The sequence below is a fragment of the Coregonus lavaretus genome (genome assembly GCF_964263955.1).
Source record: "Coregonus lavaretus genome assembly, chromosome: 24".
In the NCBI taxonomy this organism is placed as follows: Eukaryota; Metazoa; Chordata; class Actinopteri; order Salmoniformes; family Salmonidae; genus Coregonus; species Coregonus lavaretus.
In genome coordinates, this window is record NC_140011.1 from 1,752,325 (window position 1) to 1,780,075 (window position 27,751).

The 27,751-nt window shown below is 44.1% G+C and overlaps 1 protein-coding gene across 1 annotated transcript in view; it reads right to left on the reverse strand.

Annotated features, from left to right (window-relative positions):
* LOC311099946 (multiple epidermal growth factor-like domains protein 10) overlaps window positions 1–27,504 on the reverse strand; it is a gene marked incomplete at both ends in the record, with an annotated part of 127,899 nt that extends 100,395 nt beyond the window's left edge. The window contains 3 exons of the mRNA XM_084140665.1: window positions 1,737–1,837; window positions 5,915–6,016; window positions 27,380–27,504. Coding sequence (XP_083996791.1) covers window positions 1,737–1,837; window positions 5,915–6,016; window positions 27,380–27,504 — 328 coding nt within the window. The remainder of the gene's footprint in view (window positions 1–1,736; window positions 1,838–5,914; window positions 6,017–27,379) is intronic.
* Between the last annotated feature and the right edge of the window lie 247 nt (window positions 27,505–27,751).

Consider the following 27,751-nt stretch of genomic DNA (forward strand, 5'->3'; position numbering starts at 1 on the left):
TTGTATGATACCCATCAAGGTCGAGACTGGCGAGGCCACCTCCAAGGCAATGATGGACATCTTCAACACCCACGGTTCTCCTGAGGTCATCTTGAGTGACAGAGGTCATAAACGCTGGAACAAGGTACGGATGTTATAAGTTATATTGTGTCACCAATGGTTTGTTTTATTTAATTTTTATAATTTGTTTTTGTTTTTCCATGGTACATAATCAGACATATTTCAATATCTTCCATTGTCTATAGACATGGCTTTCCTACCCCCTCCTCCAGGTTTGGTGAATGGACCAACCAGACCCTCAAGACTGCCATGGGCAAGTCCCTTGATTGGTACCAGGAAGGGTGGGAGAACAACCTGAAGGTAATTCTCTTTGCACACAACAACAGCATCCAGGCCTCCACCGAGTACGGACGGGAGCCGCAGCTGTTGACTGAGGTAAACAATGCAATTGTACATACAATTATTGCATATACTGTAGTCTTTCAAAATTGTGATTGACTTAGTGTTGTTTTTTGTCTATTGCTATTTTTGTATAACGTACTTTCAGATCACTGAAACCCCACCTGATGTGGTGGAAGTTGTTGAACCAGATCAGAACGCCTTCGAGGACCACTTTCATGCACGGACTGAGAAGGATGTGGAGGTTTTTGACCAGGTAAAAATGATTGTCCGCTGTTAATTTCTTTTCTGGCCCTCCAAGAGATATGTAAGAAATGTATTTGTAATATGAAATATTATTGCATTTATTCCTGTTATCAATCAAGGTGAGACTGAACATCGACAAGGTGCAGGACAAACAGAAGGAGAGCTACCGGAGGAGAATCAAGAAGGGGACGAAGTGCTTCGACATCCGGGCAAATTACTTGGTTTGGAAGCAGGATAAAAGGAAGGCGAGACCTGGGAAACCTCGCTGCTCTTTCGCTCCTAGCTGGGCTCACCATCTGTTAAGGTGAATATAAACAATCTCAGATAATAACTATTTGCATTTGCACACAAGATATCCTGAAGCTAGTTTTAGTTTCCCTAACACTGATATTTTTCTCTGTCTTCCTAGGGTTACCTTGGTGGAAGCCAACAATCATCTCCAGTTGGAGCAGTTGGACGGTCAACCACTGAAAGCACTGACGCCCTACACTTCGGTGAAGCCCAATAGACAAAGTATGTTAAGCTTTGGTTGACATTTGAGAAAGCAAGAAATGGTAGTTATGCTGAGCTTATAAAAATGTACCTCTTTAATTTATCTCTCCAAATGACTTTAGGACCATCGACTGTCCAAGCCCCCCAGGAGGTATCCCATCCACCAGAACCAGTGTGTTTGGATCAGTCTGATTCTCTGTGCTCTGAGTCGGGGGGGGGACCAGCTTGAGGTAGGCTATATCTTTTAGTGTTGAAAAGTACATATCTCCCATTTATAACACAGCACTAATCCATCAACTTTTCTCACAGTAAAGTGTGACCTGTGTGTTTGCTTGTTTGCTTGATTCCGTCTCTGTCTCCTACTCTGTTCCCTTTACTCTGCTCCTGTTCTCCAGGACCTAGGGGTTCTGCCTAACACCCAGACGTGGATCCACCTGATGTCCTCCATTACCAACCACCCTCCAACTTTTCATTACATAATCTACAGATACTGTTATTGTCATGTTGTCATTATCTGCTAAGAAAGTTTTATTGCTCTATCATACTGGGCACATAATATGTAAAAACAATGGCTGCAGATAGGGAGTAGTGATACTTACGGACACACATCTCCATGCTCTCATAGAAGCCGGGGCAGCACTGGGACTTGCGGTGGTACATGGTTTTCTCTCCTCTGCGATAGGCTGTCCGATAGCTCACCCTTTAGACACACAGACAGTATGATCAGAAAGGGGGACATCGGAAATACAGAGGAGACAGTAAACTAAAGTAGAAATGTGATTAGACATCTATTGATGGTGGACAAGTTGGTTAGTTACCAACATAATATTTAAGGAGCTTACAGTACTTATATACACAAAAGCTTTTATTATGACAATCATCCCTGTTGGCTTGGTATACGCTGTTCAGGCCAGTAGGTCTATTATCTTCCTCTTTGATATGTGCCTTCAGAAAGTATTCATGCCCCTTGATTTTTTCCACATTTTGTTATGTTACTGCCGGAATTTAAAATAGATTAAATTGAGATTTTGTGTCACTGGCCTACACACAATACCCCATAATGTCAAAGTGGAATTAAGTTTCTGGAATGTTTTACAAATTAATTAAAAAGGAAAAGCTGAAATGTCTCGAGTCAATAAGTATTCAACCTCTTTGTTATGGCAAGACTAAATCATTTCAGGCGTACAAATTTGCTTAACCTTTTCACGCATGAGTTCCAAATATCTCTAACGGTCGCCCCAGCATGAGTTTTTTTATGCACGTGATGTCAGAATTCGCTCACTGTTCCAACATGTGATTGTTACGCAACAGGAGAGTTAACCCATGTTGCCCTCAAACCAAGGCACGCTGCCTGCTAATTATCTATTGGCTGTTTCAACTTGTCAATTTCAAATTATTTTCTAACAAGTTTGATTTTCTAACAACAGTTTGAATTGAGGTGTGGTCCGCCTCCTCATTAATTCACATAAGTAGTAGCCCATTTCACTGTTTCGGACAATTTATGTTTGAGGTTTTACTGAGCAGGACAAACTTCTCTCTTCGTCGAGCCCAAGCACTTCCCGAGTGTTTCCCCAGATCAAGTATGAAGACATTGCGCATCTCTAATCAGAACAGACATTGTGCATCTCTGATCAGAACAAAATACTCATTTTGATTTTCTTTTTTAAAAGTTTAAGTTCAAATGGCTCTCGTGTGAAGTAGTGACACGCGACACATGCCTAGTTTCCTGAAACGAGTCACATATCATGTTGCCGTTTCTACTGTAGCATACTGTATGTATGGAGCATAATGTATTTACTGTTTTATTTATGTTTTCAAGAACTGGTGACAAATCATGCATTCAGATTCTTGCCTAGATTGTAATGGACACATATGGTGTCGTGGTCCTCTGTAGCTCAGCTGGTAGAGCACGGCGCTTGTAACGCCAAGGTAGTGGGTTTGAACCCCGGGACCACCCATACACAAAAAAATGTATGCACGTACGACTGTAAGTCGCTTTGGATAAAAGCGTCTGCTAAATGGCATATTATTATTATATTATTATATGATGTGTGTAAAATACTTTTTTGAAGGTTGTACTGATTACGATGAGCCAATGGTAAGCTATTTGCCAGCTATGTGTTGCGCCATGTTTGTTGACATCATACAATGCATTTTGGCTGTCACCTCTGTCAGACCATAGATGTTATAAAAAACGAGGTGACTTATGGTGCTTTCAAGTCAACCGGGAACTCAGAAAAATACGAGGTCAAATCATGACGTCAGTGATCTTCAGGTCGGAAAGTCAGAGCCTGAGTTCCCGAGTTGGAATTCTGAGTTGGATATTTTTTTTTTATAATCAGAGTTCCCAGTTGTCTTGAACGCACTGAAGTCGGAAGTCAGAGATTTCCGAGTTCCCAGTTGTTTTGAACGCGGGCATCAGATTGTAACTATCGTACCTCAGGGTTGGCAGCTCAGACCCCCCTTTCCAGGGGTTTTATTTTTATTTGGCATATAAACTTCTCCTGTGTTTGCCCACCATTTTATTGATAAATCCCCCATCATAGTAATATTTCCTGCATCATATCCCCCCATGACACCTTCCCCCATTTCTATCCCCCATGGACTTGAAAACGCCCCACAAATTAAATGAACCCACCCACAAACCCCCCTAAAATGGGTTCATCCCTGTTTAGCTTTCGTGCTACAGTTAGGCTAGGCAGTAGGCTTGTATTTGGTGTGATGATCTGTGAGGTGATAACATTTTATTTGCTTTGTGATTCGTCAAAAACGGTAAATGACTTATCAAGTCATGTGCTCCAGTTCTTGTAGACACTGTAATAAGTACTTTGAAGATTTGTAGTATGCTGAAAAGTGGCCAAACTAAGTTAATATATTTCAGGCAATGGGCGCAACCATCTTTGAGTTTGAATTTGTTGATTTGCGTCTTATAGTGAATGGGATTAGGGAGTTTTCGCTTGTCAAACTTAAACAAACATGGCAGCCATCATAAAGAATTTAGCTGCTGTTAGCTTAGTTGACACGCATCTCTTTAATAAAAAACTATTACATTTCTCCCTTGTGCTCACCAGAGATCTGGTACATTGTAAACAAGTCTAGCGGTTAGGTCGCTAACTTATGTTTAGTCTTTTGTCAGCGTAACCTGTTATTTAGACTGGTTTATGGAATGTGTTTGGCTGTGGATGTGTTCCGTGTGATGTTTGGAGGATGAAGTTTGCATTTATAATTGAGGAATAAAGTTCTGAAGACCTTTATTTCCCATCAGTACAAAACATTGTTTAGATGCTTTTCAGACAACAATGCTGTTTAGAGACGTTTGTTGCATCATACGTTCTGTTTCTACTGTAACAATCACATATTTGCGATGGTACGCTGCAGGGACTACTCCACAATGACCACAAATATGTGATCGTACGTTGATAGAGCATGGCGTTTGCAACGCCAGGGTTGTGGGTTCGATTCCCACGGGGGGCCAGTATAAAAAAAAACATGTAATCACTAACTGTAAGTCGCTCTGGATAAGAGCGTCTGCTAAAATGTAAATAATAAGTTGCATGGACTCATTGTGTGTCATTTTTGAATGACTGCCTCATCTCTCTACCCCACACATACTATTATCTGTAAGGTCCCTCAGTCGAACAGTGAATTTCAAACACAGATTCAACCACAAAGACCAGGGAGGTTTTTCCAATGAATTGCAAAGAATGGCACCTATTGCTAGATAAAACATTAAATAAATAAAAAAGCAGACATTGAATATCCCTTTGAGCATGGTGAAGTTATTAATTACACTTTGGATGGTGTATCAATACACCCAGTCACTACAAAGATACAGGCATCCTTCCTAACTCAGTTGCCGGAAAGGAATGAAACCGGTCAGGGATTTCACCATGAGGCCAATGGCGACTTTAAAACACTGAAAAGAAGGAAGCATCCTGTTTTCAATAAGGCACTCATGTGGCAAAGAAATTAAATTTATGTCCTGAATACAAAGCGTTATTTTTGGAGCAAATCCAGAACAACACATCACTGAGTACCACTCTTCATATTTTCAAGCATGGTGGTGGCTGCATCATGTTATGGGTATGCTTGTCATTGGCAAGGATTAGAGAGTTTTTTAGGATAAAAATAAATGGAATAGAGCTAAGCACTGGCAAAATCCTAGGGGAAAACCTGGTTCAGTCTGCTTTCCAACAGACAATGGGACACACATTCATCTTTCAGCAGGACAATAACCTAAAACACAAGGCCAAATATACACTGGAGCTGCTTACCAAGTCAACATTGAATTTTTGAAATAAAGCGGCTTGAAAATCTTGAAAATGGCGGTCAACAACCAACTTGACAGAGCTTGGAGAATTTATACAAATAATAATGTGTAGATATTGTACATTCCAGGTGTGCAAAGCTCTTAGAGACTTACCCAAAAGACTCACAGCTGTAATCACTGCCAAAGTTGATTCTAACATGTATTGACTCAGGGGTGTGAATACTTTTTATGTAAACCAGATATTTCTGTATTTCATTTTCAATACATTTGCAAACATTTCTGAAAACATGATTTCACTTTGTCAATATTGAGTATTGTGTGTAGATGGGTGATTTTTTATTTTTTTAATACATCTTGAATTCAGGCTGTAACACAACAAAATGTGGAATAAATCAAGGGGTTTCTGAAGGCACTGTACATCCTCTACAACCGCAAGCAAACACACACATCTCCCCAAAACACACACACCCCTCCATTCCATCCCTCAGTTGACCTCTCCCTCCTCACCTGTGCCTTGTGCACTTGAACCAGTTCAGGATGTCGGTGCAGCTGGTGTAATAAATCTGATCAAAGGGGTGGGCGTACGACTCCTGGATGGTGACCGAGTAGCTAAAAGAGAAAAATAGAGGAAGAGCAAGAAAAAAGAGTTACAAAGAAGTAGAGAGGAGGGTTACACACATACAAGTGCTCACCACGACCCCTATTTAGCCAACATGTCTCGCGTGTGGTCTCATAACTCAAGTGGTGTGCTAACGCTAGGACAAGCTCTAGGCTAAGCACTAGGCTAAACACTAAGTGATTTAATAAGAGCACCATTAGGCTTGTGTGTATCCCACAGGGATTAGGTACCAAGCAGCTTTCACCGACTCAGCGGTGGGTATCGTGGGCGAAATTAGCAAAACAGCCCATGTGCTGTGTGTGGCATCACATTTTGTCGCTACTAAGTCTGCATATTTATAACAGGGTTTATAAATAGGATAATAAAATGTTTCGCATAGAAGAAAACGGTTGGCTTAGTGGTTAAGAGCGTTGTGCCAGTAACCGAAAGGTCGCTGGTTCTAATCCCCGAGCCGACTAGGTGAAAAATCTGTCGATGTGCCCTTGAGCAAGGCACTTAACCCTAATTGCTCCTGTAAGTCGCTCTGGATAAGAGCGTCTGCTAAATGACCAATTATTATTATTATTATTATTACAATGCCCCCTTGTGACATGCATGCGAGCAGTTGTGACTGCAAGGCTTTTTGGAAGACACGCAATGTGGAAATGGAGAATTCTTTTGATATGAGAGTTGGCTGCCAGAACCTTGAGGATGCTTCCTTTTAATGCCTGCGAAGAACATAAAATTATTCAGCTCTGTTCCATCGTTAAAGTGCACTAATTTGAGTAACGTCACTAAGGAACCGCAACATGACAAAGCCACATCTCTTTTTATACAGGCCTTTTACCAGAGTAGAAGTGTTGGAATGACCTTTGCAAAAAGCTAGTACATGCAGGGTATGTAAGACATTAGCATTCACTTTTTAGAGTTTGTCTTGGAAAACTGGTAATTACTAGACTATGTAACTGTCTGAACATACATTCCTAGTGCACAGTAATTGCATAAGTTATCCACTTATAGTTACCCTGATAAAGCTGTCAGGTCTTAAATTTAGGGGTTTAAGGGGAATAAGACAGCACAAAAATGACATTTGCAAGGCTAAAAGATTCCCAGCCACATGTTGGGTTTAAGGAACTGTTGTGTAACTTACTTCTCAGGGGAAATAAGAATATGTTACCCAAAATCATCATCCCAATAACATTAATTTAGAACAATAAAACATGATTTTGATAGAGATACAGTGTACACATGTCTTGATTAAATAGAGACAGGCCTTTTGATTAATGCCCATCAGACAGGAAGTGGATGTGAGGACAGAGGTGAAACGCATGAGAAGACACACACACACACACACACACACAAACACACAAACAATTGCCCCAAGTCTGCGGGAGCTGTTCTGCGGCCTCTTTCTCTCTCCTCTTCCACTAAGCCCCTGAAAGGCTGCAGCTTTTTCTCCAGATTAGCCAGTGAAAGTGAATGTAGCTGGGAAAACTGCCTCCATCTTTGTTATTTTCAATCTGCTTTAATGGATTCCCCTTAATTTGGCAAAGGAAATCTTCAGTCTGTTAAAACAAAGCATGCATTCGTCTTAGGTGTGTGATTCCAACTAACCCGGTTTTGTCAAACGACGCGAAACATGCATTTTAGTCTGACAGGATGTATGAACGCATGACTGTAAGTCACTTTGGATAAAAGAGTCTGCTAAATGGCATATATTATATTATAGGACAATACAGTGGCTTAAGAAAGTATTCACCCCCCTTGGCATTTTTCCTATTTTGTTGCATTACAACCTGGAATTAAAATTGATTTTGGGGGGGGGTTGTATCATTTGATGTACACAACATGCCTCCCACTTTGAAGACGCAAAATAGTTTTTATTGTGAAACAAACAAGAAATAAGACAGAAAAACAGAAAACTTGAGCGTGCATAACTATTCACTCCCCCAAAGTCAATACTTTGTAGAGCCACCTTTTGCAGCAATTACAGCTGCAAGTCTCTTGGGGTATGTCTCTATAAGCTTGGCACATCTAGCCACTGGGATTTTTGCCCATTCTTCAAGGCAAAACTGCTCCAGCTCCTTCAAGTTGGATGGTTCCGCTGGTGTACAGCAATCTTTAAGTCATACCACAGATTCTCAATTGGATTGAGGTCTGGGCTTTGACTAGGCCATTCCAAGACATTTAAATGTTTCCCCTTAAACAACTAAAGTGTTGCTTTAGCAGTATGCTTAGGGTCATTGTCCTGCTGGAAGGTGAACCTCCATCCCAGTCTCAAAATCTCTGGAAGACTGAAACAGGTTTCCCTCAAGAATTTCCCTGTATTTAGCGGCATCCATCAATCTTTCAATTCTGACCAATTTCCCAGTCCCTGCAGATGAAAAACATGCCCACAGCATGATGCTGCCACCACCATGCTTCACTGTGGGGATGGTGTTCTCGGGGTGTTGAGAGGTGTTGGGTTTGCGCCAGACAAAGCGTTTTCCTTGATGGCCAAAAAGCTCAATTTTAGTCTCATCTGACCAGAGTACCTTCTTCCATATTTTACATTTTAGTCATTCAGCAGACTTACAGTTAGTGAGTGCATACATTTTTCATACTGGTCACCCATGGGAATTGAACCCACAACCCTGGCATTGCAAGCACCATGCTCTACCAACTGAGCTACAGGAGGGACATATGTTTGGGGAGTCTCCCACATGCCTTTTGGCGAACACCAAACGTGTTCGCTTATGTTTTTCTTTAAGCAATGGCTTTTTTTCTGGCCACTCTTCCGTAAAGCCCAGCTCTGTGGAGTGTATCGCTTAAAGTGGTCCTATGGATAAAACTCCAATCTCCGATGTGGAGCTTTGCAGCTCCTTCAGGGTTATCTTTGGTCTCTTTGTTGCCTCTCTGATTAATGCCCTCCTTGCCTGGTCCGTGAGTTTTGGTGGGCGGCCCTCTCTTGGCCTGTTTGTTGTGGTGCCATATTCTTTCCATTTCTTAATAATGGATTTAATGGTGCTCCGTGTGATGTTCAAAGTTTCAGATATTTTATATAACCCAACCCTGATCTGTACTTCTCCACAACTTTGTCCCTGTTTGGAGAGCTCCTTGGTCTTCATGGTGCCGCTTGCTTGGTGGTGTCCCTTGCTTAGTGGTGTTGCAGACTCTGGGGCCTTTCAGAACAGGTGTATATATACTGAGATCGTGACAGATCATGTGACACTTAGATTGCACACAGGTGGACTTTATTTAACTAATTATGTGACTTCTGAAGGTAATTGGTTGCACCAGATCTTATTTAGGGGCTTCATAGCAAAGGGGGTGAATACATATGCACGCACCACCTTTCCGTTATTTATTTTTTAGAATTTTCTGAAACAAGTAATTTTTTTCATTTCACTTCACCAATTTGGACTATTTTGTCCATTACATGAAATCCAAATACAAATCAATTTAAATTACAGGTTGTAATGCAACAATATAGGAAAAACGGCAACAGGGATGAATACTTTTGCAAGGCACTGTACGTAGCCCTTTCCACTCACAGCCCCTGCCATCCCGTATATGGGTTGAAAATTGCATATTTTGACATTGATAAGCACCTAAATTGGAACCCAGTGGCTGTACAGTAACATGCTATACATGAAGTCAGAGTTCAGGTTCTCCGGTTCACAGCACTTTATGGGTTTTGACTGACAGCCGTTATAAACTTGAGCACTGTGCATGACAAGATGTCCCCATCCCTCCTGCTAATTGGCGTACGTTTGCACATTTGTTGTTGTCTGAGTGAGGGAAATGGACGAGTCGGCTCTGGTCACCGTGTTCCGCAGCGGACTGCAGGAGGAGGTACAGATGGAGTTAGCCTGACGTGATGACAACCTGTCACTCGACCAGCTCATCAGCATGGCGATCCGGTTGGACAACCTCCTGCGGTCCCGACGAAGACCTGCGCGGAATCCGGAGACCATGGCTACACCTGCCAGAGCCGATGGAGGTGGGCTCTGCACGTTTGCCCGAGGCAGAGCGTAGGAGAAGGAGGAATCTGGGCCTCTGCTCCTATGGTGGAGAAAGGAGTAATTTCTCCCTGACCTTCCCTCTATTCCCCTGCTCCAACACAGGCAGAGGAGAGGCAGGAAGAGGAGACCCCCATCATCCCGGTGTTCCATATCATCGTGCCAGTGGTGTGGGATGTGGACACGACATACGGCAGGCCCTGCGTACGGAACCCGCACCTGCACAGTACCCTAGAACCGCGCCTACGTGCCCACGGGTGTGCAGGACCGCCTCCTTTCCTGGAACACCCTGTGTCGGGTCATCCTGGGATAGGCAGTACCATCGCCTGCCTGACTGAGAAGTACTGGTGGCCCACCTTGGCTAGGGACGTCCTGGTTTACGTCTCTTCCTGCTCCATCTGTGCCCATTCTAAGACACCCAGACGCCTCCCTTATGGAAAGCTCCTTCCCCTGCCAGTTCCACAACGACCCTGGTCTCACCTCTCGGTGGACTTTGTCACTGACCTTCCCCCCTCCCAGGGGAACACCACCGTTCTCGTCGTTGTGGACCGGTTTTTCAAAGCTTGTCGCCTCCTTCCTTTAACTGGGATCCCGTCAGCCATGCAAACCGCAGAGGTTCTTTTTACGCACGTCTTCCGGCACTACGGGATCCCAGAGGACATTGTGTCAGACCGTGGTCATCAGTTCACCTCACGCATATGGAAAGTGTTCATGGAACGCCTGGGGTCACGGTCAGTCTCACCTCCGGGTACCGTCCACAAGCTAATGGGCAGGTGGAGAGGGTCAATCAGAAAGTCAACAGGTTCCTGAGGTGTTACTGTCAGGACCGGCTTGGGGAGTGGGCGGATTCCCTACCTTGGGCTGAGTACACGCATGGATCAGCTTAATATTGCAGATAGATTTCATCTTCTATCAATGTAATTGACGCTTACCTCCCGAGTGGCGCAGTGGTCTAAGGCACTGCATCGCAGTGCTAGCTGTGCCACTAGAGATCCTGGTTCGAATCCAGGCTCTGCTGTAGCCGGCCGCAACCGGGAGACCAATGGGGCAGCGCACAATTGGTCCAGGGTAGGGGAGGGAATGGCCGGCAGGGAGGTAGCTCAGTTGGTAGAGCATGGCGTTTGCAACACCAGAATTGTGGGTTCGATTCCCACAGGGGGCCAGTATGAAAATAAAAAAGAATAATGTATGCACTAACTGTAAGTCGCTCTGGATAAGAGCGTCTGCTAAATGATGTAACTGTAACTGTAAACTGTAATTGTCTGCATCACTTCCAATCCCCCATGTTTTTTATATATATACTCCCCTTTATTACTTTTCAACCCCGCCATCCTTTCCCTACTTGGAGTTAATTAGTGAACAACAATGCCCAGGCCTCTACTTCCGGTCTATACTTACTATCTACACCTTATGGACACAGTTAATTTTACAATAATTATATTATATATATATATATTTATTTATTTTTGCTCCTGAACTTCTTCTACTCTCGACCTCTCCGATAATTTTCATGATGTCCATCCGGTTTGCTTCTATATGCCATATCTTTCTAACTGTGCTCTTTCCCAAAAGCTCCCAACATACAACCTATATACTTATTATGGACACAGTATGCTTATATTATTAGCTATCTTTGTTATTATTTGTTGTTATTTGTTATTAGTCCCATCCTTCAACTCTATTCAATACCTCCCATCTATCTCTTAACACCATCCATATAGGATTTCTATTTGCCATATATATTTCAACCGTACTGTGATGTTTTACAAAAGTTCTGAACCTTAATATTCTCATTGCTTCTACAGATTGTGAATTAAAAATAAACATTTTTGCTAAAAGTATTATTATATTATTGATCGATTGACTATGACTTTTCAGATCACCCAGTAATGCTATCTGCAAGGTTAGCTCCAGGTAAATATTGCAATCCTTTAGCCATTCCTGGACCTGTGTCCAAAAACAAGCTACAAATGGACAGAACCAAAACAAATGATCTAATGATTCTGTCTCTTCACAGCTAAATCTGCAGAGCTGGGAAGATTGTATCCCCCATATAAATAACATTCTATTGGTAGCAAGAATTTTATATAATAATTTAAATTGAAAGATTCTAATTTTTGAATCCGGTGTCGTTTTGCGTGTCAGTTCATAAACACTATGCCATGGGATCGGTACGTCAAAAATCTCTTCCCAACTATTTTGCAATCTATATGGGACGGCTGTCAATCCTTTGGTCCTTAAGTGAAACTGATATACTTATTTATTTATCACAGTTTTCCTTAACCAATTATGTTCTTTAATGCAAGGCCGACAGAAAAGTTCCTTACTTTCTCCCCCTTCCACTTTCCTCTTCCACTTTTGCGGTAAGGCTGCAATTATTTGTTTGTAATGTTGGGTAGAGCAGACATTTCCATATGTTTTTGTTAGCTGCATGTGCGATATAACTCCACCAGTCCTACCGATGATATCATTTACGAAGATTATACCTTTTTTAAACATTCTGTCAAAAAATTAAGGTATTTTGTCAATTAGTATATTTGAATTTAACCACAACATTTGTTGCATTATTTGTTCTGTCGTTTCTGGAGGATTAAATTGAAATTGCAACCAACTTTCTATGGCTTGTTTTAGAAATAGTGATATTTGGGAGATGATTTCCTTTTCAAATAACTGCAAATGAGTTGTTGTAATCTGAATAAAGGGAAGAAAGGCCTTTCTTGAACATTGGGTGAGACAATCTTACTAATTTGCTTGAGAACCAGTTCGGATTTAAGTAAAACTTTTGTATGACTGAAGCTTTTAGTGATAGGTCTAAGGCTTTAATATTTAATCATTTCTGTCCTCCGAATTCATATTCATTATATAAATATGCCCTTTTAATTCTGTTTGGCTTGCCGTTCCAAATAAAATTGAATATTTTTTTTCTCATATCATTTAAAAAACTGTTCGCTAGGCGTAGGCAAGACCATAAGCAAATAGGTAAACTGGGATAATACTAAAGAGTTAAATCAGGGTGATTTTTCCACAAATCGACAGGTATTTTCCTTTCATGGTATTAAGATATTATCTATTTTTGCCAACTTTCTATTAAAATTCATTGAAGTGAGATCATTTATTTCCTTTGGGATATGTATTCCGAGTATATCCACATCACCATCAGACCATTTAATTGGTAAACTACATGGCAATGTAAAACATTTTTTGTGATCCAATACGTAATATAGTACATTTGTCATAATTTGGTTGTAATCCAGAGAGGTTAGAAAATGTATCTAGATCCTCTATGAGGCTGTGGAGGGATTCTAGTTGTGGATTTAGAAGAAAACATGAATCATCAGCGTACAATGACTCCTTTTTTAAAAGCCCTGTATTTCTAATCCTCTGATATTATTATTGGATCTGATTTTAATAGCTAACATCTCGATTAATGCCGATAGTGGACAACCTTGTTTCACTCCTCTTGACAGTTTAAAACTTTCTGAGAAATAGCCATTATTTACTATTTTACACCTAGGGTTACTATACATGATTTTGACCCATTTTATAAGAGATTCTCCAAAATTGAAATGCTCCAGGCATTTATATATAAACCCCAGTCGAACTTTATCAAATGCCTTTTCGAAGTCTGCTATGAATAGCAGGCCTGGTTTCCCATATTTTCCATAGTGTTCTATTGTTTCCAATACTTGCCTTATATTATCTCCAATGTATCTTCCATGTAAAAAACCTGTCTAATTAGAATGAATAATATCCGACAATACCTTTTTAATTCTTTGTGCTATACATTTTGCTCGAATTTTTGCATCACAACACTGAAGTGTAAGGGGCCTCCAATTTTGTAAATGGACTGGATCTTTATATTTTCCACTTGTATCCTGTTTCAGTAATAATGAGATCAGACCTTCTTCTTGAGTGTCAGATAATCTACCATTTACATAGGAGTGGTTAAAACATGCTAATAACGGTCCTCTTAGTATATCAAAAAAGGTTTGGTATACATCAACTGGTATGCCATCCAACCCTGGAGTTTTCCCAGACTTAAAGTCTTTAATTGCATCCAGAAGTTCCTCCTCTTTAATTTCACCTTCACATGAGTCTTTCTGCGTGGCTGTTAATTTGACATTAGCAATAGAAAAAAATCTCTACAATTAGCTTCAGTTAGAGGAGATGGAGGCGACTGAAAAGAAAACATATGCTTAAAGTACTTTGTTTCTTCCTTCAAAATATCATTTGGTGAATTATTGGTGACTCCGTCAATTGTAACCAGTTTCATTAAGTTCTTTTTGGTAGCATTCCTATGTTGAAGATTAAAAAATAATTTTGTGCATTTTTCCCCATATTCCATCCAGTTTGCTTTATTTTTATAATATATTACACTTGATCTTTCTTGAATAAGTTTCTCCATTTCTTTTTGTTTTTCCTCTAATTTATTCTGAGCCTCTATGTAACAGTTTTATTGCCATCTATCTGTTCTGTTAGACTTTCTATGTCCTTTCTTAATATAAACTATTTTGACCTAAATTGCTTTTGTTTTCAAGATGAGTACTGAATTGCATGTCCTCTAAAGGCACATGTAAAGGTGTCCCATACAATAACGGGATTTGCTGTACCTATGTTATGTTGGAAAAAGTCAGTTATAAATTCCTTTGTTCTAATTATAAATAAATTATCATCCAATAGGCTTTGATTACATTTCCAATATCCTCGCCCACGTGGAAATTCAGTAAGAGTAATGTATATGCCTATTATATGATGGTCCGACCGCATTCTGTCCCCTATCAACACTTTTTTTTACTTTTGGTGCCAACGAGAATGAGATAAGAAAGAAGTCAAGACGACTAGCTTGATTCAGTCTCCGCCATGTATATCTCACTAGATCAGTATATTTAAGCCTCCATATATCTACTAGTTCTAATGTATCCATGACATTCACAATATCCTTAAGAGCATGTGGGTGATTGATTGTGGTGTGATTTCCTTTACGGTCCATTGAGCTTTTTAAAACAGTACTATAATCCCCCACCATAAAAATATTGTCTTGAATTGCTTGCAGGGTTGATAATGTATTATATATATTGTCAAAGAATTGTGGATCATCATTATTTGGTCCGTAAAGGTTAATGAGCCATATCTGTTTATGGTCCAATAACATATTTAAAAATAATCAATTTACCTTGCGTATCTATTTGGACAATTTGCACATTCAGATCGAAATTACTATTAATTAATATCATCACTACTTTTGAATTTCTTTGCCCATGGGAGAAGTATATTCCCCCCCCACCATTCTTTTTTCCACGCTACTTCATCTCGAATTGTTGAATGAGTTTCCTGTATACAATAGATATTATATTCCTTCTCTTTGAGCCATGTAAATATTGTTCTTCTTTTGTTATTATCAGCTAAGCCATTACAATTATAACTGGCTATACTTATTTCACCATACACCATAATGAGATACAAGTTTCAAGTCTATTTATCATTATATATGTTTGTAAATTTACCAATAAAAAATACCGTAATGATTGAGTGTCCATATAGCTGTACCGTGATATTTGCATTGCTACAGAGTAACCCTTCAATTGTTCTCCACTAATTCCCCCGCTAAAGCCCCTCCCCATCCCAAGTTGAGCCGTCATCCCAGTGATCAGCATCCCACCCACGTCCCTCTGGATCCCTAAGGCCCCGAGAGGCCAGGACCCATCCATCGAAAACAGCACACAGTGCCACCCACAAAACAGAAGCAGATTAACCGCCAAAAGCATTTCCAATGCTTTCACCTCTCTCTCTCTCTCTCTATATATATACAGTGGGGAAAAAAAGTATTTAGTCAGCCACCAATTGTGCAAGTTCTCCCACTTAAAAAGATGAGAGAGGCCTGTAATTTTCATCATAGGTACACGTCAACTATGACAGACAAAATGAGAAAAAAAATCCAGAAAATCACATTGTAGGATTTTTAATGAATTTATTGGCATATGATGGTGGAAAATAAGTATTTGGTCAATAACAAAAGTTTCTCAATACTTTGTTATATACCCTTTGTTGGCAATGACACAGGTCAAACGTTTTCTGTAAGTCTTCACAAGGTTTTCACACACTGTTGCTGGTATTTTGGCCCATTCCTCCATGCAGATCTCCTCTAGAGCAGTGATGTTTTGGGGCTGTCGCTGGGCAACACAGACTTTCAACTCCCTCCAAAGATTTTCTATGGGGTTGAGATCTGGAGACTGGCTAGGCCACTCCAGGACCTTGAAATGCTTCTTACGAAGCCACTCCTTCGTTGCCCGGGCGGTGTGTTTGGGATCATTGTCATGCTGAAAGACCCAGCCACGTTTCATCTTCAATGCCCTTGCTGATGGAAGGAGGGTTTCACTCAAAATCTCACGATACATGGCCCCATTCATTCTTTCCTTTACACGGATCAGTCGTCCTGGTCCCTTTGCAGAAAAACAGCCCCAAAGCATGATGTTTCCACCCCCATGCTTCACAGTAGGTATGGTGTTCTTTGGATGCAACTCAGCATTCTTTGTCCTCCAAACATGACGAGTTGAGTTTTTACCAAAAAGTTATATTTTGGTTTCATCTGACCATATGACATTCTCCCAATCCTCTTCTGGATCATCCAAATGCACTTCAGACGGGCCTGGACATGTACTGGCTTAAGCAGGGGGACACGTCTCGCACTGCAGGATTTGAGTCCCTGGCGGCGTAGTGTGTTACTGATGGTTGGCTTTGTTACTTTGGTCCCAGCTCTCTGCAGGTCATTCACTAGGTCCCCCCGTGTGGTTCTGGGATTTTTGCTCACCATTCTTGTGATCATTTTGACCCCACGGGGTGAGATCTTGCATGGAGCCCCAGATCGAGGGAGATTATCAGTGGTCTTGTATGTCTTCCATTTCCTAATAATTGCTCCCACAGTTGATTTCTTCAAACCAAGCTGCTTACGTATTGCAGATTCAGTCTTCCCAGCCTGGTGCAGGTCTACAATTTTGTTTTTGGTGTCCTTTGACAGCTCTTTGGTCTTGGCCATTGTGAAGTTTGGAGTGTGACTGTTTGAGGTTGTGGACAGGTGTCTTTTATACTGATAACAAGTTCAAACAGGTGCCATTAATACAGGTAACGAGTGGAGGACAGAGGAGCCTCTTAAAGAATAAGTTACAGGTCTGTGAGGGCCAGAAATATTGCTTGTTTGTAGGTGACCAAATACTTATTTTCCACCATAATTTGCAAATAAATTCATAAAAAATCCTACAATGGGATTTTCTGGATTTTTTTTCCTCAATTTGTCTGTCATAGTTGACGTGTACCTATGATGAAAATTACAGGCCTCTCTCATCTTTTTAAGTGGGAGAACTTGCACAATTGGTGGCTGACTAAATACTTTTTTTCCCCACTGTATATATATATATATATATATATATATATATATATATATATATATATATATATAACTATTTAAAAAAAAATATGCATATCCTATTTTCAATCATTATCAATTAATATGCGTAATAATGTCGGCAGTTCACACGTAGGATTCTAACATATAACCCGGGTTGCCATTGTATTACATTTCATTAATTGACAAGCAATTATTATCCTAGCAAAGAATTCCCGTGGTCCATCCCATACCCCCCCCCTCCCCCCCAACATCCCCACCCCACCACAACAGATGCCAGACAAGCACACACACACATACTCACATACTCCAACACACTCAACCCCCCTCCTCCACAATGCACCATAAAATCAGATACTCAATGGCTGTTATATCCCAGAGCCCAACTCGAGAAATAACCTGATTTACGAGTGCACATACAGTTAAAGCTGATTGAAAAAGCATGCAGATTGAGCAGAAATTGATAACAATGTGAGATTTGATTAATCTACTTAATCTATGTCAAGTCCTAGGTGATGTAGATCAGATCCACCTTCTTCACATGAGACACAAACACTCTGATCCCCTGTTGTAACCATTTTCCCAAGCATCTCTGTGCGGTCAGACCTTTGATTATTTTGTGCCTCCTGGGCCACAATGATAAACCCCCTCTCTGATTGTCCGAGTGTGACCCCCTCCCCATGGGTTACTGCAGCCAGTGTTGCCAGCACTGCCACTACCTGGGTGGGCGTACCCCACCGGAATCCCCACCGGCTGGGTAAAAGGTCGTCAAGGTTCTCATTAGCAGCTTTGAGAATTTCCTTGTATATTATGCTCTCCCATCAGGGGGCTCTGGCTTTGTAGGACCAACCCTGCCAGGCAGGCTCAGAATCTTGAGGGGGCGGTGCTGCTCAAGTAGGTCTCTGACCGCATTTATTTCTCTGTTTAGGCTGCATACTCACAGCAGGTCCATAAAAGAGATGGGAACTTCTCTTTGGTGTATGGGTCGCTCAGGTGGGTGTCCAGGTTATAGGGTTAGGGATCTTCCCATCATGATAGGACAATGAAAAATTAGATTAGATGTATACTATATTTAAAAATGTATATCCCTCATCTACACAAAATTGAAAGCTCTCTCTCACTACCCCTGCTCATAGACCCCCGGTCGGCTCTGGGATATGCAACCATTTCCCCTCTCACTCACTTAACGCCACACCTTTTCAAACACAAAAATGCACACCACATGGTTGACTGCAGGAAGAAATGGGCCGAGCGTGCAAACGCACCCGCATCCACATCTGCCGCAAGCGGGAAAGGATGCCAGAGAGAACACAGGACCAACCACAACAACCATCCGCCAAAACAACAACCTCCCGCCAAAAAAGCCATGTTCTAATTATTTGTATTTAAAGATGCATTATTCTGCTTGTTATGTCGTTTTATCCTTTTATAAAATACTATACTTACTATAAATGTTATTTAATATTACAATCCCTATCATTGCTAGTATCGGGTGCTCCAATATTCGACTCCTCTATTACAACTTTTAGAATAGCCATGGAGTAGTCTTTGTGTCTCTGAACATTTGGTTGTCAATATATAGTTTATCCACCACGAGTGCAACACGTTTCCCTTTTAATCTGTTTTCCTTGAAGATTGGATACAGAACTTTGCGCCTTTCTACAATCTCCCTCGGGAACTGATCATTCATGCCTATTTTCGTCTGTATGCAGGAAGTCCTTGATAATATTCTCTGTTATTTCTCCCTCCTTTTCCTGAATACCCGTAAGTCCTAGATTTTCTCTCATCGATCTAGTTTGGATGTCTAGTAAGGCTTCTCTCAGAAGGTTGTTCTCCTTTTTTAGTTCACTAACATCCGTTTCCATCTTAGAGACTGTCATTAAAAAAATGTTGGATTCTTTCTCCATTACCAAAGCTTTTTCGTCACTCATTTGAAGACTCGCTTTCAACTCTTTTACGTATTTACTGACCAATTCTAGTATGCCCAATATGTCATTTATCGACTTCAACACTTACCATACCCAGTGGTGAAAAGCATATATCATCTGTATCAGTCGATGAGTCGCGTTTCCTTTTGGGGATCGGCTCTCCACGCTTACCTTCAGTCATGTTTGGGTGTTGCGTGTTGTTGTAATATTTGTTGATATATTTCTATAGCCTTATGATTTGTTTTGTGTTACTATCCAGATTGAATTATATTAACTGTGAATATTTGAAATGCTAATATTTAGTCTAACTTACTGATTTTGAATATTATGTTTTTATCTTGAGGTGTTTTGTACCGCTTTCTATTTAATATGCCATCTTGTCTGCGCGTGCCCCGCCCCGAGTGTACTACAGAAACCTTTGTTTGCAATTACAGAAATCATACATTTCCTGTAGGTCTTGACCAGGTTTGCACACACTGCAGTAGTGATTTAGGCCCACTCCTCCATACAGACCTTCTCCAGATCCTTCAGGTTTCGGGGCTGTCGCTGGGCAATACGGACTTTCAGCTCCCTCCAAATATTTTCTATTGGGTTCAGGTCTGGAGACTGGCTAGGCCACTACAGGACCTTGAGATGCTTCTTACGGAGCCACTCCTTAGTTGCCCTGGCTGTGTGTTTCGGGTCGTTGTCATGCTGGAAGACCCAACCACGACCCATCTTCAATGCTCTTACTGAGGGAAGGAGGTTGTTGGCCAAGATCTCGCGATACATGGCCCCATCCATCCTCCCCTCAATACGGTGCAGTCGTCCTGTCCCCTTTGCAGATGAGCATCCCCAAAGAATGATGTTTCCACCTCCATGCTTCATGGTTGGGATGGTGTTCTTGGGGTTGTACTCATCCTTCTTCTTCCTCCAAACACGGCGAGTGGAGTTTAGACCAAAAAGCTCTATTTTTGTCTCATCAGACCACATGACCTTCTCCCATTCCTCCTCTGGATCATCCAGATGGTCATTGGCGAACTTCAGACGGGGCTGGACATGCGCTGGCTTGAGCAGGGGGACCTTGCGTGCGCTGCAGGATTTTAATCCATGATGGCGTAGTGTGTTACTAATGGTTTTCTTTGAGACTGTGGTCCCAGCTCTCTTCAGGTCATTGACCAGGTCCTGCCGTGTAGTTCTGGGCTGATCCCTCACCTTCCTCATGATCATTGATGCCCCACGAGGTGAGATCTTGCATGGAGCCCCAGACCGAGGGGGATTGACCGTCATCTTGAACTTCTTCCATTTTCTAATAATTGCGCCAACAGTTGTTGCCTTCTCACCAAGCTGCTTGCCTATTGTCCTGTAGCCCATCCCAGCCTTGTGCAGGTCTACACTTTTATCCCTGATGTCCTTACACAGCTCTCTGGTCTTGGCCATTGTGGAGAGGTTGGAGTCTGTTTGATTGAGTGTGTGGAAAGGTATCTTTTATACAGGTAACGAGTTCAAACAGGTGCAGTTAATACAGGTAATGAGTGGAGAACAGGAGGGCTTCTTAAAGAAAAACTAACAGGTGTCACGGTTTCGGCCGAGGCTGCTCCTCCTCCTGGTTCGGGCAGGCTTCGGCGTTCGCCGTCCCCGGAATACTAGCTGCCACCGTTGTATGTTTCGTGTGTTGATTGCTTTGGTCTGTCTGGTACACCTGTGTCTGTTTGTGTCCTAATTACGTGTCCTATAAGTTCCCTGTTTTGTGTTAGTTATATTGTGTGTTGTTGTCCGCGTGTCTTTTGAGCTGCGTGTTTTGCGCTCTTCATGGTATTTGTTTTACGCATGTTGCGTACTGTTTTTCGCCTCTGTATTTTCGAGGTCGTGTATGGATTATTGTGCACTTTACTAATAGTAAAGTTTGTTGGACTAAACCTCTGTGTCCTGCGCCTGACTCCTCATCACATCCACATCGGTACCATACTGACAGAACAACACACCACTTATGGAGTCAGCAGGATCAGCGACGACAGCCTGGTCACTAGAAGAACGGCTGAGTCAGCAGGACTCCATGATCCAGCAACTGGAGGCCGTTCTAGGCGAGGTGTCCAACACTCTGCACAGGTTGGCTAGTGGAGAGGTGCCCACGTCCACATACACCATCCCATCGCCACCGGTCAATCCTCCTCTCTCAGCGCCGGAACCCAGTGGTATTCGGCTCTCGCTCCCGAGGGCATATGACGGTTCTGCAGCCGGGTGTCAGGGGTTCCTCCTGCAGATAGAACTATACCTGGCTACTATACACCCAGCGCCCTCGGGATACGAGAGCGTCTCCGCCCTTATCTCCTGTCTATCCGGAAAGGCGTTGGAATGGGCCAACGCCGAATGGAGGAGAATAGACGCAGCTACCATCACCTACGCTGAGTTCTCCCGCCGCTTCCGGGCAGTCTTCGATCACCCACCTGAAGGGAAGGCGGCGGGGGAGCGTCTGTTCTACCTCCGACAGGAGAAGAGGAGCGCACAGGAGTTCGCACTGGATTTCCGGACGTTAGCTGCGGATGCGGGATGGAATGAGAGGGCCCTCATCGACCAGTACCGGTGTAGCCTGCGAGAGGACGTTCGTCGTGAGCTGGCCTGCAGGGACACCAACCTATGCTTCGACCAGCTGGTGGACATCTCCATCCGGCTTGACACCCTGCTGGCCACCCGCGGACGTCCCGAGTGGGGGTCGTCCATTACATCCTCCAGCACCTCCGAGCCAATTCCTATGGAGCTCGGGGGTGCTGGCGCTAGAGAGAGGAGGAGGGAGAACCCGAGGAGGGCCACCCCCTGCACCAACTGTGGCCGTGGAGGACACACCGCGGCCAGGTGCTGGGGAGGGTCTTCTGAGAGAGGGGACAACAGGTCACGCACTGGGGAGTCATTTCAGGTGAGTAGGCGCCCCACTTACCCAGAGCTCTCTGTTGGTCACATGAGTATTCCTGTGCGTTTTCCACAGGTGGCACCTCATTCCCAGCATAAGGCGCTAGTAGATTCAGGCGCAGCTGGGAACTTTATTGATCGGGCATTTTGTGCTAGGTTAGGAATTCCCCTTCGGCCGGTAGAAGTTCCATTCCCTGTCCATGCATTAGACAGCCGGCCGTTGGGGTCGGGTCTGATCAGGGATGTCACAGCACCGCTGACGATGACTACGCAGGGGGGTCATGAGGAAATCATTCAGTTCTATCTGATTGACTCTCCTGCGTACCCAGTGGTGTTGGGGCTTCCCTGGTTAAGCACCCACGATCCTACCATAGCGTGGCAACAGAGGGCTCTTATGGAGTGGTCTGCCCAGTGTGTAGGGAGATGTCTAGGTGTTTCCATAGGGGCGACCTCGGTAGAGAGTCCGAACCAAGTGCCCGCACTGCGCATTCCCCCCGAGTATGAGGATTTAGCACTAGCGTTTAGCAAATCGAGGGCAGCACGGCTACCTCCTCATAGACATGGGGACTGTGCGATAAATCTCCAGACCGGAGCAGCTCTTCCCAGGAGTCATGTGTATCCCCTGTCTCAAGAGGAGACTGCGGCTATGGAGACTTACATAGCCGAGTCCTTGGCACAGGGATACATACGGCCCTCTACTTCTCCGGTCTCCTCGAGTTTCTTCTTTGTGAAGAAGAAGGACGGGGGATTGCGCCCGTGTATTGATTACCGTAGTCTCAATCAGATCACAGTAAAATACAGTTACCCACTTCCACTGATTGCGACGATGACGGAGTCATTACGCGGAGCGCGGTTCTTCACAAAGTTGGATCTCAGGAGCGCGTACAATTTGGTGCGCATTAGGGAGGGGGATGAATGGAAAACAGCATTTAGCACCACCTCGGGTCATTACGAGTATCTCGTCATGCCGTACGGGTTAATGAATGCTCCTTCAGTCTTCCAATCCTTTGTTGATGAGATTTTCCGGGACATGCATGGGCAGGGTGTAGTGGTGTACATTGACGACATTCTAGTGTATTCTTCTACACGAGCCGAGCATGTAGCCCAGGTGCGCCGAGTATTGAGACGACTGTTGGAGCATGACTTGTATGTCAAGGCAGAGAAATGCCTGTTCTTCCAGGAGTCCGTCTTTTTTTTGGGTTATCGGTTGTCCGCGTCTGGCGTGGAGATAGAGGTAGATCGGGTATCGGCTGTGCGTAATTGGCAAACTCCAACCACCGTAAAAGAGGTGCAGCGGTTCTTGGGTTTTGCTAATTACTACCGGAGGTTTATCCGGGGCTTTGGACAGGTTGCAGCTCCCATTACGTCCCTGCTAAAGGGGGGTCCGGTGCGCTTGCAGTGGTCAGCTGAGGCGGAAAGGGCATTTGTCAAGCTGAAGAACCTGTTCGCCTCGGCCCCGGTGCTGGCGCATCCGGATCCCTCTTTGCCTTTCCAAGTAGAGGTGGACGCGTCCGAGACCGGTATTGGGGCAGTCCTGTCACAACGGTCCGGCACGCCACCTAAGCTCCGCCCCTGTGCGTTCTACTCCAAGAAGCTCAGCTCGGCGGAGCGCAATTATGACGTTGGGGACAGGGAGCTGTTAGCTGTAGTCCAGGCCCTAAAGGTGTGGAGGCATTGGCTTGAGGGGGCTCAACACCCTTTTCTCATTCTGACTGATCACCGTGACCTGGAGTACATCCGGGCAGCTATGAGATTGAACCCTCGTCAGGCTAGGTGGAACATGTTCCTGACCCGGTTTGTTTTTAAGATCACATACATCCCTGGGTCCCAGAACGGTAAGGCAGACGCACTGTCCCGGCAGTATGACACGGAGGAGAGGTCCATTGAGCCTACTTCCATACTGCCGGAGTCTTGTCTGGTGGCTCCGGTAGTATGGGAGGTCGATGCGGAAATCGAGCGGGCGCTGCGTACCGACCCTACTCCCCCCGAGTGTCCTGTGGGGCGGACGTACGTTCCGCTCGAGGTTCGTGATCGGCGTATTTCTTGGGCTCATACATCACCCTCCTCTGGACATCCTGGTATTGGTCGGACGGTGCACTGCCTTAGCGTGAAATACTGGTGGCCAACGTTAGCCAGGGATGTGAGGGTTTATGTCTCCTCCTGCTCGGTGTGTGCCCAGTGTAAGGCACCTAGACATTTGCCCAGGGGTAAGTTACATCCTCTGCCCGTTCCACAACGACCATGGTCCCACCTCTCGGTAGATTTTGTGACCGATCTACCCCCTTCCCCGGGTAATACCACCATTTTGGTCGTTGTGGATCGGTTTTCTAAGGCCTGTCGTCTCCTCCCACTGCCGGGTCTCCCTACTGCCCTACAGACCGCCGAGGCCCTCTTTACCCACGTGTTCCGGCACTATGGGGTCCCTGAGGATATTGTGTCCGACCGAGGTCCCCAGTTCACCTCCAGAGTCTGGGGGGCTTTCATGGAACGCCTGGGGGTCTCGGTTAGCCTTACCTCGGGGTACCACCCAGAGAGCAATGGGCAGGTTGAGCGTGTGAACCAGGATGTGGGTAGGTTTTTGAGGTCCTATTGCCGGGACCGGCCGGAGGAGTGGTCGAGGTATATCCCCTGGGCAGAGATGGCCCAGAACTCTCTCCGCCACTCCTCCACCGGATTAACACCTTTCCAGTGTATTTTAGGGTATCAGCCGGTCCTGGCACCGTGGCACGAGAGCCAGACCGAGGCCCCTGCGGTGGACGAGTGGATTCGGCGCTCGGAAGAGACGTGGGACGCTGCCCATGTCCATCTGCAGCGTGCCATCCGTCAACAGAAGGCGAGCGCCGATCGCCACCGCAGTGAGGGGCCGGTGTACGCACCGGGAGATCGAGTCTGGCTCTCGACTCGAAACCTGCCCCTCCGCCTGCCCTGCCGGAAGCTGGGTCGGCGGTTTGTGGGGCCCTTCAAAGTCCTGAGAAGATTGAACGAGGTGTGTTACAGATTACAACTGCCTACTGAGTACAAAAATATTAACCCCTCGTTCCATGTGTCTCTTCTCAGGCCGGTGGTAGCTGGTCCACTCCAAGAGGAGGAGATAGGAGAGACCCCTCCACCCCCTTTGGACATCGAGGGGGCACCGGCGTACAGGGTCCGGACTATATTGGACTCGAGGCGCCGGAGGAGTGGTCTCCAGTATCTCGTGGAGTGGGAGGGGTACGGTCCGGAGGAACGGTGCTGGGTGCCTAGGAGGGACATCCTCGACCCATCCCTCCTGACAGAGTTCCACCGTGGGCATCCCACGCGCCCGGGTCTGCGTCCTCCTGGCCGTCCCCGAGACCGGGGTCGGCGCACGGCTGGAGCCGCGCGTCAAGGGGGGGGGGTACTGTCACGGTTTCGGCCGAGGCTGCTCCTCCTCCTGGTTCGGGCAGGCTTCGGCGTTCGCCATCCCCGGAATACTAGCTGCCACCGTTGTATGTTTCGTGTGTTGATTGCTTTGGTCTGTCTGGTACACCTGTGTCTGTTTGTGTCCTAATTACGTGTCCTATAAGTTCCCTGTTTTGTGTTAGTTATATTGTGTGTTGTTGTCCGCGTGTCTTTTGAGCTGCGTGTTTTGCGCTCTTCATGGTATTTGTTTTACGCATGTTGCGTACTGTTTTTCGCCTCTGTATTTTCGAGGTCGTGTATGGATTATTGTGCACTTTACTAATAGTAAAGTTTGTTGGACTAAACCTCTGTGTCCTGCGCCTGACTCCTCATCACATCCACATCGGTACCATACTGACAACAGGTCTGTGAGATCCGGAATTGTTACTGGTTGGTAGGTGATCAAATACTTATGTCATGCAATAAAATGCAAATGAATTACTTAAAAATCATCCAATGTGATTTTCTGGATTTTTGATTTAGATTCCGTCTCTCACAGTTGAAGTGTACCTATGATAAAAATGACAGACCTCTACATGCTTTGTAAGTAGGAAAACCTGCAAAATCGGCAGTGTATCAAATACTTGTTCTCCCCACTGTACGTGTTTTTTTGGGGGCTTCGTCCCTGTCGTTGTTCATGACGTACCTTGTGTTGGGTGGAGAAAATAAAATCCCTATTACGTATTCCTGAGCCTGTCTTCAAATCCTTATACAACATGAGAGCGCACAAAAAATCTGTTTGTCTGAAGTGCCATTTGAAAACCTAACAATGTAAGATCGTGTCCTCACCTTTAGTCTGATAATTCCCCATGTTCTCTTTCAATTGCTACCATGGTCATGGCATATGCTTTTTATAGTTCTTCTGTTAGAAACAATTCAATTTTTCCATATCCATTCAGGCCAATTTCCATGACTGTAAGCGTTAAAAACGTGTTTGTTTTTTATGTTGAATGAAGTGTTGATTATGTCTGGTATCACTTTACTGATGTATTGCTTTAGTATACAGTTTCATAATGCTTTATCATTGCATCTATTATGTGCTATGAATGTTTATTAGGCAATATAACACTTCAGAAGAAGGCGCTTCAAGTAAAGTGTTATTAATGGTTAAAAACTGTGTGCAGAAGTTGTAGTGAGAGGGTGTGGTGTAATGACAATCTCATGTGAGAGGGTGTTGTGTAAAGACAATCTCACGTTGGCACCTTATCTAATTCAGAAAGTGCTTACGGTATGTCATATAAACTCTGACCAGCGAGGACATGTCACACACTGAGGACCATTTTACATTGTATTACATGCCTGTATTTTCACTGGGCTTATCAGATTCAGTCACAGTTCACACTCAAATGGAACCTCATCTTACCCACAGTTCTCTGGAAAAACTAACAGTTATGAAATGTGCACTGAACACCAACAAGTTGTTCTAAAACAACGTTGCTTTTGAGGCATAAACAGTTGTTGAGAATTGTGAAGGAGTCTTGTTAAGTACTTAAATCTGGGTTTGGGCCAACTTCATTCCCATTCACTCAATCCAGGAAGTTAATTGAATTACGATTCATGAATGGAAAGGTACACTGCGAGAATAATGGTACGTTTCTGATTCATGAACTGAATTTCAATTAATCCCCTGAACTGAGTGAACTGAGTGAATTGACCCCAACTTAGGCTGTGGTGGTGTTACGCCTAATAATGCACTCCTGTGAAAAGGTGTGTCCTTGTATGTGGGTGTGTCTGACCTACCTCTCCCAGTGGCTGCAGACGTTGGGGTCCTCCTGGTTGAGGGAGGATGTGGAGAGGGGCATGAAGCAGCACGTCAGCACCAGCAGAATGATCCCGCAGCGCCACAGGAAGGAGGAGGCGACCATCTTGGGTTGAAGCTACACCTGGGAAAGAACAGCATATGAGAAATGAGAATCCAGTTGCTCATGAGTTGGTGTCCTGTTGTTCTTCTAGAATCTAGGATGTTGTCATAGTATTACGCTTGAATAATTGCTCAAGTAAATGCATGCGTGCTATAGTAGTGTTAGATTGATTCGTGTGTGGGCGCTTGGGTTGATGTGTGTGTGTGTGCGTGTGTGTGTCTGTGTGTGGGGGGAGGGGGGGTCTGTGTGT